The following is a 17841-nucleotide window of genomic DNA, read 5'->3' as shown; positions in this document are numbered from 1 at the left end:
GCCCCCCGATTCAGAACACCCGGGACATAGGTGGCTCTGATCAAGAGAAAATGTCTGCTGCACCATATGATCAGTCTGCATGCCAGTGTGTGCAACTGCATGGAGCGCAGCCACCCCCCCGGTGGTTTATATAAGCCACAGTTGTGGTGTTGTCTGTTCTCACTAGGACATGATGGCCGGAGAGAAAAGGCAGGAAGCACCTCAGGGCTAGAAAGACCGCGAGGGGTTCCAAATAATCTATGTGTGTTCCCCAGCGCTCTCTGCTCCACACACCCCTGACTGAGCAACCTTCCAGGAGACCTCCACAACCAGACAGGCTTGCATCTGTTGTGACCACTTTCCTCACGAGAACCAAACCCAAAGACATCCCCTGTGCCGGGGGGCGCCAACAGCGGAGCGCCATGACGCACGAGACCATGCATAGACTGTCACCCTGGGCGCTCTGTGGCGCACTAGAGAAAGTCCCCAAAGAAGCCACTCAGCATTGAAAATCTCTCATGTGGAGACGGCCAAGTGGTACCACTGAAATAGCCGACGCCATGAGACCCAGAAGTCTGAGGCACAACGCAAACTGCACCGAAGTGTATAGGCACAAACGTGCCAGGGTGAACGAGAGCGTGTTCACGTGCGGTGCCAAGAGAAGGGCCGTGAACGCCCCTGAATCCAGATTCAGATCTAAAACGGTTATTTTCTGGGAGGGGAGTAAAACGCTTTTCTGCCAGTTTATTCTGAAACCCAGACAACACAAGTGATGGATCAAAACCAGCGTGTGTGACGTGGGCTCCTCTCTGGACCGTGCCAGCAGGAGCCAGTCATCTAAATAAGAGGCCAGTCGAATGCCCCTCTCTCTCAGTGGGGCAATTGCCGCCTTCATACACCTGACAAACACCCTCGGGCTCAGTGAGAGGCCTACGCCCTCTCGTTCAGCGCCGACTGGAAGCGGTCTGCCTTTGCAGGGAGAGCGGGAGGTCTGGAGGAAGTTGCCAAGAGCCGTGGGTGCAGGTGGGCTGCAACCAGCGGTTCCATCTGCGGCATGCACAGCATGCCAGCCTTATCCATATCCTCGAAGCCCAGTGAGGAGGCTCCTTGGACAGGAGACCTCGAGCTGAAAGGGTGCTTGTCCCGGGATGATTTAACCTCTTCGAGGAGCTCCGGGAAGGCGGGCAGGAGAGGCTTTGCCACCCTTGTGGCCTGATGCAGCTTCTTTCCCTCGTAGGGGAATCTGATAGCTTCAGTGACCACGGTGAGCCAGGGGATGTTGAGCCTGGTCGAAGTGCGTCGGCAGACTGACTGCATGTCCCGGTGGGCGGCCGGAGAAACCGCTAGGTTATCCAGAGTTATCTCTGTAGTTGTGCTGCTTTAGGCTTTGACTGCAGGAGAAACGGCTCCAAGCACCTAGCTTGGCGCGCTAGCCGCCAGCGAAGGCTCTTCAAGGTGAAGCAAGCACAGCTCTCGCATGACCCAGGAACTTCTAATGCTAGCTGGGCATGTTCCAGCCCGAGGCAGCCCGAGCAGACCTTGTGCAGGTCTTTGCTCGAGATTTTGTTCCCGCAGGTACAGAGGTGAGCTCCCACGTCGCCAACTCCTCTGGTGGGAGGAGCGGCTTCCATGTGGACTAACTGGTGTGTTAGCTAGAGAATGAACAGGTGCACTGGAGGGTGAAACTGCTCGCTGTGCCCCGAACCTATGGTGAAGGTCAGGACAGAAGGACAGTAAGTTAGCGTTTGGCGACGGAGAGAAAATATTAGCTGGCTCCATCTGTGAAGAGTTGAGCTAACTTACCCGAGAGATAAGCAACCACCAAAGCGAGAAGACGTGATTGAATAACGCGTGCGTTGGGACGCTTGCTACTTGTAGTAGCAGGTGACGTGTACGTCACGGTCACTGGCCAATCAGGATTGGCGTATTGAGATAAGTGCTTCTGAGGAATCTGCAGAGGGGCGTATCCCATAGTGAGACATCGAAACGAATGTTAAGAAAGAGAACAAGCTAGGTTTTGAATGCAAGCACAGCTTTGGAACACTCACCCCTCCCCTCGGGTATCTTCCTGAGGTGCTTCTGCTGTAACAGGAAACCCACATTGCCAGAAGAAACAAGATAGTGCTAAACAACAGTCGCCGTTCATAAAAGGAGAAAACTCCCCAACAGATTTGTGCTAATCAGGATCCAAGTAATATAGAGAGACCTCACCTACATGGACCACAGCGCCCCGCGAAACCGACATCCACAGGGTTTGGGACAGAAGCTCAACTCGAGTGGACAAGCCTTGTCGATCATAGAAAACGTGAACACACGTGACCGCGAGTCGGCGAGTTCAAGGAGTGTCGTAACTTTCTCTTTCTACAGCTCTGACAGAACCCTGCCCTCCTCTCCCAATGATTGGACAGGAATTCGAGAAACGTGATTAGTAGCTAAGACTCGTGCTCTCATTGGTTCCACCCAAGTTCCTCCCACTGACGCTAGAATCAAGACAAAAAGATTTGTAACACTGTAGATTTGAGGTTTGTACCTGTAGAATGAAATGTGTGTTTTGAGAGTTTTGATTTAAAACTTGTACCTTGATTTTTTCAATTTGGAAGTCTGCAAGTTACAAAACGAAAGTTTCATGTTTCTGAATGAATGTTTGATGTTACAAAATGAGTAGTAAATGTACAAAATTAAAGTTTGATTTTACAAAATAAAAATACATATACAAAATACAACGTTCCTGTTACAAAACAAGAAATACAGGTACGAATTGAGAATTACAAGTTAGAAAACTAAAGTTACAAGTTACAAATCCAAAGTTACATGTGATAAAACATGTTCGAAGTTACAAAACTTGGTACAAGTTACGCTGAATATTGTCCCAATCCTAGTTCCATACACACAACATTGCAGAGCCACTTTAGCCAACACAGCCCCACAACATCCAGAGCTTTAAGGAACTCCAGGTGGATCTCATACACCCCTGGAGCCTTGCCACAAAGGAGCTTTTTAACTACCTCAGTGACCTCAGCACCAGAGATCTGAGAGCCCAACTCAAAGTCCCCAAACTCCGCTTCCTCACTGGAAGACGTGTCGGTGGGATTGAGGAGGTCTTCGAAGTATTCTGCCTACCGATCCACAACGTCCTGAGTAGAGGTCAGCAGCACACCGTCCCCACTATGGATAGTGTTGGTAGCGCACTGCTTTCCCCCCCTGAGGCGCCGGATGGTGGACCAGAATCTCCTCAAAACCATATGGAAGTCTTGTTCCATGGTCTCACCGAACTCCTCCCATGCCCGGGTTTTTGCCTTGGCGACCACCCGAGCCGCATTCCGCTTGGACTGCCGGTACCCGTCAGCTGCCTCTGGAGTCCCACAGGCCAAAAGGACCTGATAGGACTCTTTCTTCAGCTTGACAGCATCTCTAATCGCCGGTGTCCACCAGCGGTTTCGGGGGTTGCCACCACGACAGGCACCGACAATCCTGCGACCACAGCTCCAGTCGGCCGCCTCAACAATGGAAGCACAGAACAGGGTCCACTCAGACTCAGTGTCCCCTGCCTCCCCTGGAACATTTTGGAAGTTCTGTCGGAGGTGGGAATTGAAGCTTCTTCTGACAGGAGACTCTGCCAGATGTTCCCAGCTCACCCTCGTGATACGTTTGGGCCTGCCTGGTCTGACCAGCATCCTCCCCCACCATCTGAGCCAACTCACCACCAGGTAGTGGTCAGTTGACAGCTCCGCCCCTCTCTTCACCCGATTGTCCAAGACATGCAGCCGCAGGTCAGATGAAACAACAACAAAGTCGATCATCGAGCTGCGGCCTAAGGTATCCTGGTGCCAAGAGCACATATGGACACCTTTATGTCTGAACATGGTGTTCATTATGGACAATCCATGACTGCCACAGAAGTCCAATAACTAAACACCACTTGAATTCAGATCAGGTATGCCGTTCCTCCCAACCACACCTCTCCAGGTCTCACTGTCGTTGCCCATGGGAGCGTTAAAGTCCCCCAGCAGAACGAGGGAGTCACCGGAAGGAGCGCTTTCCAGCACCCCCTCCAAGGTCTCCAAAAAGGGTGGGTAGTCTGAACTGTAGTTTGGTGCTTAAGCACAGACCACAGTCAGAACCCATCCCCCCACACTTAGGCGGTGGGAGACTACCCTCCTATTCACCGGGGTAAACCTCAACGTACAGGCACCAAGATGGGCGGCAACTAGTATGCCCACCCCTGCTCGGCGCCTCTCAGTGGGAGCAACTCCAGAGTGGTAGAAAGTCCAACCTCTCTCAAAGAAACTGGTTCCAGAGCCAGAGCCATGCGTTGAGGTGAATCCGACTATATCTAGTCAGAATCTCTCAACCTCACACACCAACTCAGGCTCCTTCCCCACCAGAGAGGTGACGTTCCATAAGTGGTGTGCATCTCTACCTGCCTCACGATTCGATCCGACTCCGATTATCTGCCTAAAGATTCGATTTGAGTCTGAAATGCATCACGATTCTTCACACAAAAATTTTCATTACTTAATAAAAGCAGTAGAATAGTTTTCAATTTCTTTTTGGTTTCGAAATCCCTGAAAAACAGAACATTCATCTATTCACTATAGTGAGCAATAATTTTTAAAGTGTGCTGCCTATAATTACTTAAATAATATAATAAACAATGTTTTCGGTAGAGCAGCTTTAAGATAGAATATTACTGAACTTAAAAATAGTAAACAAATACTGTGTTAAGTGATTCTTTCACATCCAGGATCCCAAAACCGAAATTAGCCCAGACATCCGATTTAAATGTAACGGGTACATCTTTGATTACTGGTAATGTTGGCCCTGTATCCCTGTCCGCCTTTTCTGTTATAAATTGGCGCTAGGGCAACGCAGTGCGCATGTCATTGCAACTCTGCCGCCAGTAGTAATTGTAAAACCTCAAAACTTTATTGTCCTCGCATAGACATGGACCAGGGGTCGGCAACCTGCTCCCATCGAAAAGCCATTATTACCCGTTTCCCATAGTAAAGAAAACACTGGGAGCCACAGCAGCCATGGCGTTGTGGGCGGGGCCTACCCTCAGACAGCAGAGCTCTGCTCACAACAGGTGACAGCAGCCAGTACCGGTCGCTCGTGTACGTCAAAGTTATCTTTCATAAGACGATAATCAATAAAATGATTTATATAAAGTGGATCCAGAAGTTGTAGCCCGTCTCTGCCTACAATATTTTGATATTTTTCACCCTGTTGGTGGTGTAGCGTTATGAAGATGCTATTTTCTGCCCTTACCAGCTGCCCCTTCACACAGTAACAGTGTGCATGAATGGCCAAGGTCATGTGCTTGTTTCTAATGTTTACAGGTGCTGGCCAGTAAATTAGAATATCATCAAAAGGTTGAAAATATTTCAGTAATTCCATTCAAAACGTGAAACTTGTACATTATATTCATGCAATGCACACAGACCAATGTATTTCCGATGTTTATTACATTTTAATTTGATATTTATAGGTGACAACCAATGAAAACATCAAATCTGGTATCTCAGAAAATTAGAATATTCTAAAGGCCAATGAAAAAATGTTTGTTTCTCTAATGTTGGCCAACTGAAAAGAATGAACATGAAAAGAATGTGCATGTATAGCACTCAATACTTAGTCGGGGCTCCTTTTGCCTCAATAACTGCAGTAATGCGGCGTGGCATGGACTCGATCAGTCTGTGGCACTGCTCAGGTGTTATGAGAGCCCAGGCTGCTCTGATAGTCGTCTTCAGCTCCTCTGCATTGTTGGGTCTAGCGTATTGCATCCTCCGCTTCACAATACCCCATAGATTTTCTATGGGGTTAAGGTCAGGCGAGTTTGCTGGCCAATCAAGGACAGGGATACCATGGTCCTTGAACCAGGTGCTGGTGGTTTTGGCACTGTGTGCAGGTGCCAAGTCCTGTTGAAAGGTGAAGTCTGCATCCCCATAAAGTTGGTCAGCAGCAGGAAGCATGAAGTGCTCTAAAACTTCCTGGTAGACGGCTGCATTGACCCTGGACCTCAGGAAACAGAGTGGGCCAACACCGGCAGATGACATGGCACCCCACACCATCACTGACGGTGGAAACTTTACACTGGACCTCATGCAACGTGGATTCTGTGCTTCTCCGCTCTTCCTCCAGACTCTGGGTCCTTGATTTCCAAAGGAAATGCAGAACTTGCTTTCATCAGAAAACATAACTTTGGACCACTCAGCATCAGTCCAGTCCTTTTTGTCCTTGGCCCAGGCGAGACGCTTCTTGCGCTGTTTCTTGTTCAAGAGTGGCTTGACACACGGAATGCGACACCTGAATCCCATGTCTTTCATGAGTCTCCTCGTGGTGGTTCTTGAAGCGCTGACTCCAGCTGCAGTCCACTCTTTGTGGATCTCCCCCACATTTTTGAATGGGTTTGTCGTCACAATTCTCTGCAGGGTGCGGTTATCCCTAGAGCTTGTACACTTTTTTCTACCACATTTTTTCCGTCCCTTCGCCTGTCTGTTAATGTGCTTGGACACAGAGCTCTGCGAACAGCCAGCTTCTTTAGCAATCACCTTTTGTGTCTTGCCCTCCTTGTGCAAGGTGTCAATGATTGTCTTTTGGACAGCTGTTAAGTCAGAAGTCTTCCCCATGATTGTGGTGCCTTCAAAACAAGACTGAGGGACCTTTTAAAGGCCTTTGCAGGTGTTTTGAGTAAATCAGCTGATTAGAGTGGCAGCAGGTGTCTTCTATATTCAGCCTTTTCAGAATATTCTAATTTTTTGAGATACCAAATTTGGAGTTTTCATTAGTTGTCACTTATGAATATCAAATTTAAATGTAATGAACATTGGAAATACATTGGTCTGTGTGCATTGCATGAATATAATGTACATGTTTCACGTTTTGAATGGAATTACTGAAATATTTTCAACCTTTTGATGATATTCTAATTTACTGGCCAGCACCTGTACATTCCAGGAAAGGAGACAGAAGAAGGACGAAGAACGCTTTTCGTTAATTAATCAAAGAACTTTATTTCTAATAAAGCTAATCAAAACAACTGTTGATCAATAATAATCAGGTGAACGATCTGTGAAATCAAAATGTTATGATTTATGTGTTTAATGAATAAACAGGACTGTGCACCAGACATACTGATCCACAGAAGGTAAACACATGACACATTGTTCACTCTTCCAATCAGAGCTTCCGTTCTGTTGCAGAGCAGAATCTGGAGTGTTTACTTAATTTGTCCACTCTGATTTGCTAAGAATTATAAACAACTAAGTTAATAAAACAGAGCAACGCCATTTTAAGTTCAGTTCCATTCCAGTTCCATGGCAGTTCCACCTCAGATCCATCTTAGTTACATCAGAGACTCAACGTAGTTTCAACCAGCTCTCAAATCATCATCGCTAAAGGGGATTACACTCTGGCCAGCTGTATTTTCTACTTTTAAGCTGAGAACTGTCAAGCTGGAAAATTCTGTCGTTTTAACAACAAGATGACGGTTCCTTCAAAATAAAAGCTGAACGCGCTGGCACCTGCCACTGCTACAGGGAGCTATTCGTAGACGGGTTTTGTCGTGCTGCAACACTGTTTCATCAGTTCCAGTACCAAGGAAGGTCCGAGGACCTGACATTCCTGATCTGACCACGGGAGTCTCCGACACGGTACGTAGACTTGGCAAGATGGAGTTTCATGTTGCTTTCTCCTGAAGCCCTCGTGGTGCTTACTCAAAACATCTGACACCCAGATCCGCCTGCCTCAGCTGGAGATTCTGAACTGACACACACACACACCAACACTTCAACATTCAAATCCATATGCATCCATCATATAGAGTTAGTCCTGGGACATTGTTTGAATTTATAATTATAGAAATTAAAGATTCTTAAACGATCCCAACTCTCTCTTTTCTTGTCTCTAAGTCAATACAAAGTGTTTGAATAAAACTCCCTGAAGTAAAAACAACCTCTTCTGATTAAAAGGGCCCAGTTCATAAAGAATCTCTGCACATAATAAAAGTGTAAAGAATATACAACTATATTCCGCTACAGTGGTTTTACTGAGCAGGTGCCACTTTTGTCATACGTTTCTTTTTAAAACATGTTTAGACTGTTCAGAATACAAATCCAGGCTCTGTCACGTTTGATTGTTGTAATTAAACTTTGTAGGTGGGGAAGGTCAGAAAAGCATCCGATCAATTTGTTTTTCCCGCATTTACAGTGACGGAGATAACGGCGCAGTGCGCCTGGCTCTGGTGTTAATCAAGTTTAATTTGATCTATTTTCACAAGAAAACAGAACAGTTAAAAGCAGGGCTTGTGTTGTGTTGACCGGACAGTTTCCGTATTTGACCGTTTATTTTGACGGAGAAAGAATAGAAAGAATTACCCCGACGCATGCAGACGAACTGAAACTTTATTTGTTTCGCACATCGCAGATGTAGCTAAATCACTCAAGAAATGATTCCCATCTGAACATCTGAGCTGGACACTGAGCTCAGCCCAGCTCACTGTCAGCGTGTACTACATAAGGTCCACAGCGAGCTGAAGATGTGGAGAGGGGCTTGGAGCGCGTTGCAGAACCAGAGCGCATGCGGGAAGATTCCTCCTACTGAAGCGAGGCTTGTCACTTAGAAAATGTTCCCTGATTATGAATCTTTGGCTGAATTGCACTTGTTCCTGTCTCCAATGTGGCGACACATCCAGGAGCCGTCTGAGAAGAATCCCAGAATCTCATATCCTCTTCAGCTCAGAATGCGCCTAAATGATTACGCACAAGCGTGACATGTCAACCCGGTCTCACAGTAAGACCGGGTTGGACCTGTTCAGGTTAACGCAGACAATCTTTACATTTAGAATTGGCATACAGGTGTAAAATTAATGCAGTAAAATATAAAGCATTTTATTTAAATATCCATTCATTATTTTACAAGCACAGAGAGCCGCATCAGATGAATGGAAGAGCCGCATGCGGCTCCAGAGCCAAGGGTTGCCGACCCCCGACATAGACATAGGGAGAGAATCTCATTATGTCACGTTGCTGCATCAATGCGGAATCATGCACGGCTGAATCGCGATGCATCTTAGAATCGATCATTTTTCCCACCTCTACGTTCCACGTGCCAAGGGCCAGCTTCTGTAGCCGAGAATCAGACCGCCAACGTCCCCGCCCTCAACTACCACCCGTCACACACTGCACCCAACCCCTTTGGCCCCTCCCACAAGTGGAGAGCCCATAGGAAGGGGGACCCACGTTTCCTCTTCGGGAGGTGCCCGGCCGGGCTCCATGGATGACAGCCCGGCCACCAGGCGCTCACCAACGTGCCCCACCTCCAGGCCTGACTCCGGGGGGTGACCCATGTCCGGGCGAGGGAACATGGTTTCCATTTATGGTATTCATCAAAAGAGGTTTTTGGGCTGCTCATTGTCTGATCCCTCACCAAACGGTTTATTTATGTATTTTATTTTATTATTTTTATGTAAACAAAGGCATTTTATCATTCATCAAATGCCGTGATTGGTTAAATCCTGTTCTTTCATTTGATTTTAAAACTGGTTTAAGAAACCCGAGCAAGTTACATTTGTTAGATTTGTTTAATTGATTCAAAGAAAAAGATAATTAAATGTTTGAAGTTAGCTAATTATGTCTACTGGTTTTACTAAACTGAGTGGTTTAACTGGAACATGTTGAGCTGAATAATGAATTCCATACAGCTCAATGATATTGAATGAACTGAACTTGCTTGACTAATTTCTATTAGTGCCATGGAAGGAGGTTAGTTTTGGACCCAACTGCAGGTGAAAGATCCGTTGACACAGCATCCTCAGGCCAAACTCAGAGGAACGCTGGTCCTGGAGGGCCACTATCCTGCATTTTTTTGTTGTTTCCCAACACGTGTTGTTTTTCCCTGTTCCAACACACTTGTTTTTAATCAGCAGGTCTAACGAACTGAACAGGTGATTCAACCATTGGACCAGGAGTGTTGGAGCAGGGAAACAACTAAAACATGAAGGTTTTCAGCCCTCGAGGACCATGGCTCTCCACCCTGCTTAACTGAAGCACGCAGAAATCTAGAAACACACGAGACTGGTGGAGGTTAACGGGGAGATGCTGGGAGGACTGACAGCTTAACAAAAGGATCCGACACATAAAGAGTTAACTGGGGAGCTTAAAACTGAAGGAGGTGATTACAAACATGCAACAGGCAATCTGAATGGACTGAGAACAGGTGTGCATGATTAAGGGGGGACTCCAAACAGAAGAGGCACAGAACCTGACACTTAGCATCTTTTAAATTTAAGTTAACAACATTCAGTTATAGGAACCTAAACTGGGTTTAGTGAACTCAGTCTGATCATCTTTACTTCAATTATGTTAAAAATGAGTGCATTCAACAACGTGTGCGTGTCTGTTTTTATAAGACGCAGGGGAGGAGCTGTGGTGCTCAGGTTGTTTCTTAAAGTTTTCAGAGAAAATAACAGAGCACCATGTTTAAACACAAACATGTTATTTTAGTTATTCATCTGTGAGTTTTAGATCCTTGAACTCTGGTTTCTGAGCTGATGCAGATGCGTCATGTGTCAGATCGTTCTGACTTCCTGACGTCACCATCAGACTGACCACTGAAGCTGGATTTTCTGTTTCCGACCCGGAGTGGGCGGATGTAGACCACGAGTCCAAACGCGCAAAAGGTCAGCTCAGCGGTTCGGGACTCGGTCGTTTATGCTCCACCGTCCAGAACCAGCAACATAACAAAGATTAACACCATAACCATCACGGTGAAATACAGCCCTAACCATCTAAGCTCCGGTTTCTACCTCACTGCTCCCGGGAGGAAAGAAGCCGCTCGCGCGCCCTGGTGCCATTTATTGTCCTGGCGCACAAAGTTAGACTATTGAAGAAGTTCAGTTCCCCATAACAAACATAAGTTAGTATCTGAAGGGGTCTGCGAGGACAAAGGGCCAGTGCCTTCGCACCATATGCTTAATGGCTACAGCCGTCCGGTCTTTATTTGAGGCTAAAAGTGGTCCTTTAAAAGTTGGAAAGGCTCTTTTATGTGACTTAGACGGAGCACGTGCGCACAAAACCAGGAGCGCGCGTCGCCATTGACTCACCCTTTTCTTTTTTTCTTTCTTTCAGGAGTCTGGAGCGGCCACCGTCATCGCCTGTTTCTCTCAAACATACGCTTTTCATCTACACGCTTTGTTCTCCGTGAAAGTAATGCTGCGAATCAAAGAGATGACAATATTTTCCATCAGCTTGCAGAGCCAGGACAAGGGCCCTCGAGCTCTGGCAAAAATCAGGGCTTGTTATTCATCCTGTCACTCTGCACCTGTGGTCCCGCATTCAAAGTATACAAACATGTCCCTATTAACATTAATTATTCACAAACAACACAAAGGCTGAAACAGAGCAGGTTGAAGTCTGTTTATGGCTCCTAAATGTTTTATTCCTCTGAAGATGTGCCCGTAGCTGTTCCATGACCGAGGGCCCGGCCCCTTTCAGTCTTGAGTAGCCCTACAGCACGGACTTTACAATTGCTGCATCTGCTTAAACTACCGGATGAAAATATGACACAAAACAGAGCTAAGAAAGGATTTGTTACATGCTGGTACAAGTGATCAGTGCCGGAAACAATGGCGCGTGGAGACGGGAACCGTATGGTTCCGGGGGCACTCGGGACAGTTTACTTGTTGTAAAGAAAGCACCAGGTGATGACAAGTAAATAGCTTTTCCCGGGAAGAGAACACACCCAACCCACCTCCTCTTTGTCTTTGAAAAATAGAAGACGTAAATTAAATTGGCTTATCAAGGCGCAGCGAGAGGAGCTCGCTCCTAATTGGCTGCTGGCGCACAAAAACAGAGACACGTCGGCCAGTCTGGCTCGCGCTGCGCTTTCAGGCCGGTGTCACGTCATTGAAAATGTTTTTGTTATTGCAAAATGTCATGCTTTACAGCGGCCATATTGTGTTCTGGACAAAAGCTGATGGGACATTAAAGACGAAGAACTCTGTGCCAAATCCATCTCGAAGACACTCCAAGAGCCGCTCTGGCTCTCGGGCAGCTGCTGCTCAGGGACCGGGCCACCAAAGAAAAAGAGACAAAGTTTCAGCCACCAGGTGCTTCTCGGGGAAAGATCCCTGCAACAGGACAAGGAGGCGCTCGTAAAGACGCGTTTAGACCGGGACAGTGACAAGAAGAGCGCGTGATGGTGTTTTAATTTTGGGGTGGGAGGGGTCCCTCTTGGCTCCGACTGTGCTGGGGCTCTTGCGTCCCTATGCCAATTGCACCTGGGTGGTGGAGTCGGGGTCATGAGGTCAGAACGACACTGCGTATCGTATGAGACAAGAAGTGATGCTGTAGTTCGGGTCCTCTCGATGCGTAAAACAGACGCGTCTTTGCGCGTGACAGTGTTCATTTCCATGCCCACTGACGAGTTAGAGGGTGCGCGTGCGTAAAGAAGCAGCTTCAGTCTCTTGCGTTTTTATGAAGACGTGAGTTTCTTTTTAACATGATTCAAAAACCAGAAAGCCGGCGAACCCGTCAAACCATCAGGCTCCCCGGTACCAGCTCAGAGGCTAGAGATCTGCGTGTCTGCATCAGGGGTCAGAGGTGAGCCCGGCACCAGGAGCTGGACTCGGGTTACCACGTGGTTTGTGTTTGCGTTAAGACCATGATGAGGACTGTTAGCCATCCTGTCAGGAGAGACTGGGAAGGCAGGTGGTGTCAGCGTTCAAATGGTGACTTTTATGAATGTGTGTGTGTGTGTGTGTGTGTGTGTGTGTGTGTGTGTGTGTGTGTGTGTGTGTGTGTGTGTGTGTGTGTGTGTGTGTGTGTGTGTGTGTGTACGCGCGCGTCTGATTCAGCGTTGATTCTTTTTAACCAAGTGACTGTTTGGCCCAAACGGTCCCTCTCTGCGCGCTACGGAGTGAAATAAAACCTGTCAGACAGTAAAATGTTGGCGTCCTTTTAAGGCCTGCCAGACCCGCACCCGTAGCGGAGGGACAGCGGCCTGTCCTTCCGCTTGGCTGCGACCAGACCAAGAGCTGCTGAGAGGCGTTTGGCGCACAGCGCACTAAAAGCTTCAAATGCACAAAGAGACCACAAAGCTACTAGTGTTTTACCCCCCCACCCACCACCACCCCCCCCCCCCCCCCCCCCCAACCGGAGCCGGGCCCCGTCACACACATGAAGCGGAGACTGGACTTTCTAACAGGATTACATGCTGGGACTGAGACGGGACGATGTGGACAATCAGATGAAAGACCGAGACATAAAGAACGCTGTCAACGTGTCCAACATGACCATCGCGCAACATCAGCTTGCGTTTAAATGTTCAGTGATCCACGCGCTCAATGTTTAGGTGCGGTAAAATGAGCTGGTTCGGTGCCGCATCAGCGGATATCCCATCACGTCAGTTTTACGCTGCATTGGGATCTGCAGTTAGAAAAGGGGGAGAAAAAACCCTTTTCGCACATAAGTAACGAAAAAGGGCACTTTTGGCGTCAGGGGTCTGAGGCGGAGGGTGGCTGACCAAGCGTTGGTTTTTGACGCGCTGGGAGTGAGAATGTGTTGGTTTATGGAGCTGTAACGGAACCCGAACATGACCAGGTTCTGTTCTGCCCGCGCGGAGACCGGAGACGCATGCCGAGGGAAGTCAGAGGCTCGGGAAAATGTTTCCCGGCAGCACCTGGCAGCATATCCGCATTCAGTAGCTCTGCTGCGTCCCGTCCGGACCAAAGACCCTCAGCTGCTGCGCCTCATTAGCATGTCATTAACATATTTATGTCCCCAAAACCGGAGCGCTTCTGTCCGTCCCCCCTCTTCTGGTGGTCCACCCTGACCCACCTGACCCCACAGACCGCTGCGTCCTGATGGAGGAGAGATCCTAATCATCTGAGAGGTTTTACCCGGATGGTTTGGTTCAAGCTCACGCGCTCGCTAGTTATAAACTCCATAAAACTACATTTAAATAAATGAATGAAATATGGATAAAATAAAAAGGGTTTTCGATGGACTTCCTTGAGTGACGTCTTTCTTTTATCGGCAAAGCTGAACAAAGGTGGGCCTAAATTTGCACGTGCATGAGCAGTACGCGCGAGAGTCGTTGTGTGTGTTTGTTGAAACGAAAACTCTTAAAAACATAAAAAATATGCGACCTGATAAACAAATATGTGATTTCTGCTCAGAATCTTTTATTAGCATATCGAACAAAAACAAATTGTTTTCTTGTGAGTTAAATTAATTAAATATGAAGGCGCGTGAACAGATAAATAGCTGATTGCGTTACAAAAATAAAGTTATCAACATGATAAATTCCTCTCCGGCGCCGAGGGCCGCGCGGCGCGCCCCCGTTCCGGTTTCAGCCCATTAACATAATGAGTTCACAGCCAGAACCGGACCAGCGGGTTCGGATGCTTTACGCCAGCAGGCTGAATGGAGGCTCGTTTTCAATGTCTTTGAGGCCCGTCTTGCTGTGGAGCTTCCGGGGGTCTTCCGGAGTCCAGACCTTTGCTGTTCGGATGATGTTCTGCTCCCGGAGCTGCTTCTCATCGGACCAGGACAGAGAGTGGCCCGCCAGCGGGGGGAGACCGTAGTCCGGGTCACTGGGAGAGGGCGACCCTTGGGTGAGAGAGAAGAACCGGAACATAAATTTTTGTGCTGTTCAGATCAGAACTGGACTCAGCGGATGGACAAACTAAACACACAGAACTTGTTTAGCACTCACTTGTTCCTCGGTGGCAGATGAGGACCTTCTTTGGCTGCGCGTGCGTCTCGTTGTTTGAGTTCCTGATTGGCAGATCAGACTGTACAAGCTCCGCCAGGAAGTTGATGTATCCGATCGCGAGCCGGAGCGTGTCCACCTTGGACAGCCTCTTCTCGTAAGGCAGGGTGGGGATGTGGGATCGGAGCCCCTCGAACGCGTCGTTGATGGACTGCATCCTTCTGCGCTCCCGGACGTTCGCAGCTTGCCGCAGCTGCTGGAGCTCTACTTCAGAGCGCATGCGCCTCCTTCGCTTCAGCAGTGACCCGGCGAACCGTCCCATCCGCGGGGACAGGTCAGGGGTGTCCGCGCAGCCGTAGGAAAAAGTGGAGGAAGAGGAGGAGAAGGATAAGTTTCCGATGTCCAAGTCTCCTTCCCGTGACGCCGCTCTACCGCCGCCATCCTTGCTGTAATATTCTTGGAGGTGAGTGCTGAGGAAGTCCACGTCCTCATCAAAAAAGTCTTCAGTGTCCAACTGTTCGTCTCTGGAGGACTGGTCAGTGAAAAACTCATCATCGTCAAAATATGGAGGGGAGGAGAGAGAGTCCAGCGCGGAGAACGGGTCCAGCATGGAGTCCATGATCCTGGACGGCTCTAAGCGGGATCAGCAGCAGCAGCAACCCACCTGGACCACAAGTACACCTTCAAAGTTTCAGTGGAACAACGGGCACGCGAGGCGGTTTTATAACGACATCCAAGCGTGCCGCTTGCTGATAGAGCCAGCCAATCACAGCTTTGTCCGTGTGGCGCACCGAGGCCCGAAACCACGCCCACTTCCCCACACTCAGACGCTGAGACCCACAGATGGAGCGGAACCTGGGTAAGAAATGACCCAAACAACTCAGCTGCTCTTAAAGGTTCTGCTGCTGAAAACATGGTTCTGGTTCCGACAGACCCACCAGGTTTCGGTCAGTGTGGGAAATAATAACAATAATAACAACAACAATAATAATAATAATAATAATAATAATAATAATAAATCGCTATTAATAATAATAAAAATAAATAACTATTATTATGAATATAATAATAATAATACTAAATCTCTATTAATAATAATAATAATAAAAATACTAAATCGCTATTAATAATAATAATAATAATAATAATAATAATAATAATTATTATTATTATTATTATTATTATTATTATTATAAATCACAGAATTGCCATTTTACATTTTCTCTTCCGTTAGACCGTACATTATCATTCATCAACATATAAAATAATAACAACAACAAAAACATACAAATTAGATAGATAATCTTTATTGACAGACTCTTAGGTCCAGATAAAATATATATTTAACAACATATCATCAAAAAATAAACAATTAATGAAACAATATAGATGAATAGAAATAAAAAGATAACAGCATAAAATTGAATAAAAATCTAAATGTAATTTAAAAACTTTACTATAAACTGTTCCACACAAGGACAAACACTTCAACCAGTGTTTATACTGGACAAATAGCGACAACTGCTCACAGCAGGATCAGTGATTGCTAAAATGATACTGTTGGCAGAGCTATCCAGTCGGCCTATAAAAGTGAATAAAAGTTTTCTTTAAAGTGCTTTAAAAGTACAAATGCCTGCTGTTACAAACATCTGACTGGCACTGCCCCCTCTGTGTATTTTAAGTATGATTCTTAATGCATCATTGTATGCAACTTGCAGCTTAATAATTAAAACTGAAACTAAAACAGCCTATTCTTTATCATTATTAGTTTTTCCCCTATTGAAACCGGTTTAAGCTGGAATGACGCGTTTCTCTGATTACGACCCTGATTTTGTGACTTCTGAACTAAACGGGCGTGCCATTAGCTGAAAAGTTTACAATAAAATAAAAACTGTTTTAAATTTGCTTCTGCTCTGAGCTCTATATCCTTCTGTTCGGATGCAGGGTTAGTCCGAGCTGAAGTCTCTTTGGTCCTGTACGGTATCCAAAGTTCACGGGGACGGACAGAAGGCCCGTTAACGAGAGCGGACCCATAAGTATTGGGTTCGGGGCTGTCCGCTTCGTCATTTATTCTGTAGTAAGTAGGCTATAAAACCACCAGCGGAGAGCTCCGCACTGCTTGCGCCAGACTGTGCGGGTTGCATTGGAGGATTTGGTTAACAAATAATAGCGCAGTGGTCGGCCCGGGGACGCGCGCCTCATTGACACCTCACGCGACAAATTAAAGGAGGCTGTTTTACCGTTTAAAGACTGCCCACTGATATGGAAGTACACGTCTATTCAGCGCTTCAGTCAAAGGAGTCATTTTGTTCTGCGCATGAAAACAGGCCTTCTACAGGCTGCGTGCGCGCGCACAGCGTGCGTGTGAATGCCGGTGGTGCTGCAGGAGGCCCTGGTCGTGGGAAGAAGACCACTTGTATCCCTTTGGCCTCTCAGCAACACGTCGGGTTACAAATGAAGTGTGTTTGTCTAACGCGTCAGCTGAAACCCCGCTCCTGGACGGGTGGCGGAACCAGGACCTGAACTGGATCAGCATACGGTTCTGGTGTGGACACCAGAAAGCGCCATCCTCACTCACCTGCGAGAGAAACGTCTAATAACAAAAAGCACTGCAGCCAGTAACAAACGCACACAGTCGCGCGCGCATTAGGTTCCATAGGCTCTTTTAGACCCCGCGGGAGAGGCAGCCCTTCCCTGCCTTGCCCCAGAGCACGTGATAATTCGAACCGTGCAGGTCTTTAACGCGCCGTGACGCGTACTCTGCCGCCTCATTCATGAACGCGCTGTTACTTTGAACAGACCGACCTGCCCGAGCGAACAAGTGTTCGTGTTCCCATGCACCCTCCGCTCTGCAGCGTGCAGCCGTCTGGGGCCGTTCAAAACCTCAAAACCAACCTCGCCTTGCTGGGGTCGAGGGGGCGCACGCACGCACGCGCCCACGCACGCATTATAAAAACAACAAGCTGCATGCATGCCGCTATAAGTCAGGTTCAGAGCGGTCCGGTACCGGTACCGTTAGGGTTCATTCAACAAAAACAGGTCATGTCTGGATGAAAGAACGAAAAAAAAGAATGAATGAATAAATAAATGAACGAATGACTGAATGGTCTTCATGTCTTTGCAAACAAACAAGCGCGCGCGCGCGCGCAC

General features: G+C 47.4%; 1 protein-coding gene across 1 annotated transcript; it reads right to left on the bottom strand.

Moving 5' to 3' along the window:
• Positions 1-14141: 14141 nt before the first annotated feature.
• ptf1a (pancreas associated transcription factor 1a) lies at positions 14142-15367 on the bottom strand. Its single transcript, XM_015970467.3, has 2 exons — positions 14695-15367; positions 14142-14588 (listed from the first exon to the last, which is right to left on the bottom strand). The coding sequence occupies exons 1-2, from the start codon at positions 15308-15310 to the stop codon at positions 14386-14388; spliced, it is 819 nt and encodes a 272-aa protein (XP_015825953.1). The 5' UTR covers positions 15311-15367; the 3' UTR covers positions 14142-14385.
• Positions 15368-17841: the final 2474 nt, after the last annotated feature.

The sequence above is a fragment of the Nothobranchius furzeri genome, chromosome 11 (genome assembly GCF_043380555.1).
Source record: "Nothobranchius furzeri strain GRZ-AD chromosome 11, NfurGRZ-RIMD1, whole genome shotgun sequence".
Taxonomy (NCBI): Eukaryota; Metazoa; Chordata; class Actinopteri; order Cyprinodontiformes; family Nothobranchiidae; genus Nothobranchius; species Nothobranchius furzeri.
Note: the sequence above shows the minus strand (reverse complement) of the source record. Positions and strands in the feature narration are given on the sequence as shown.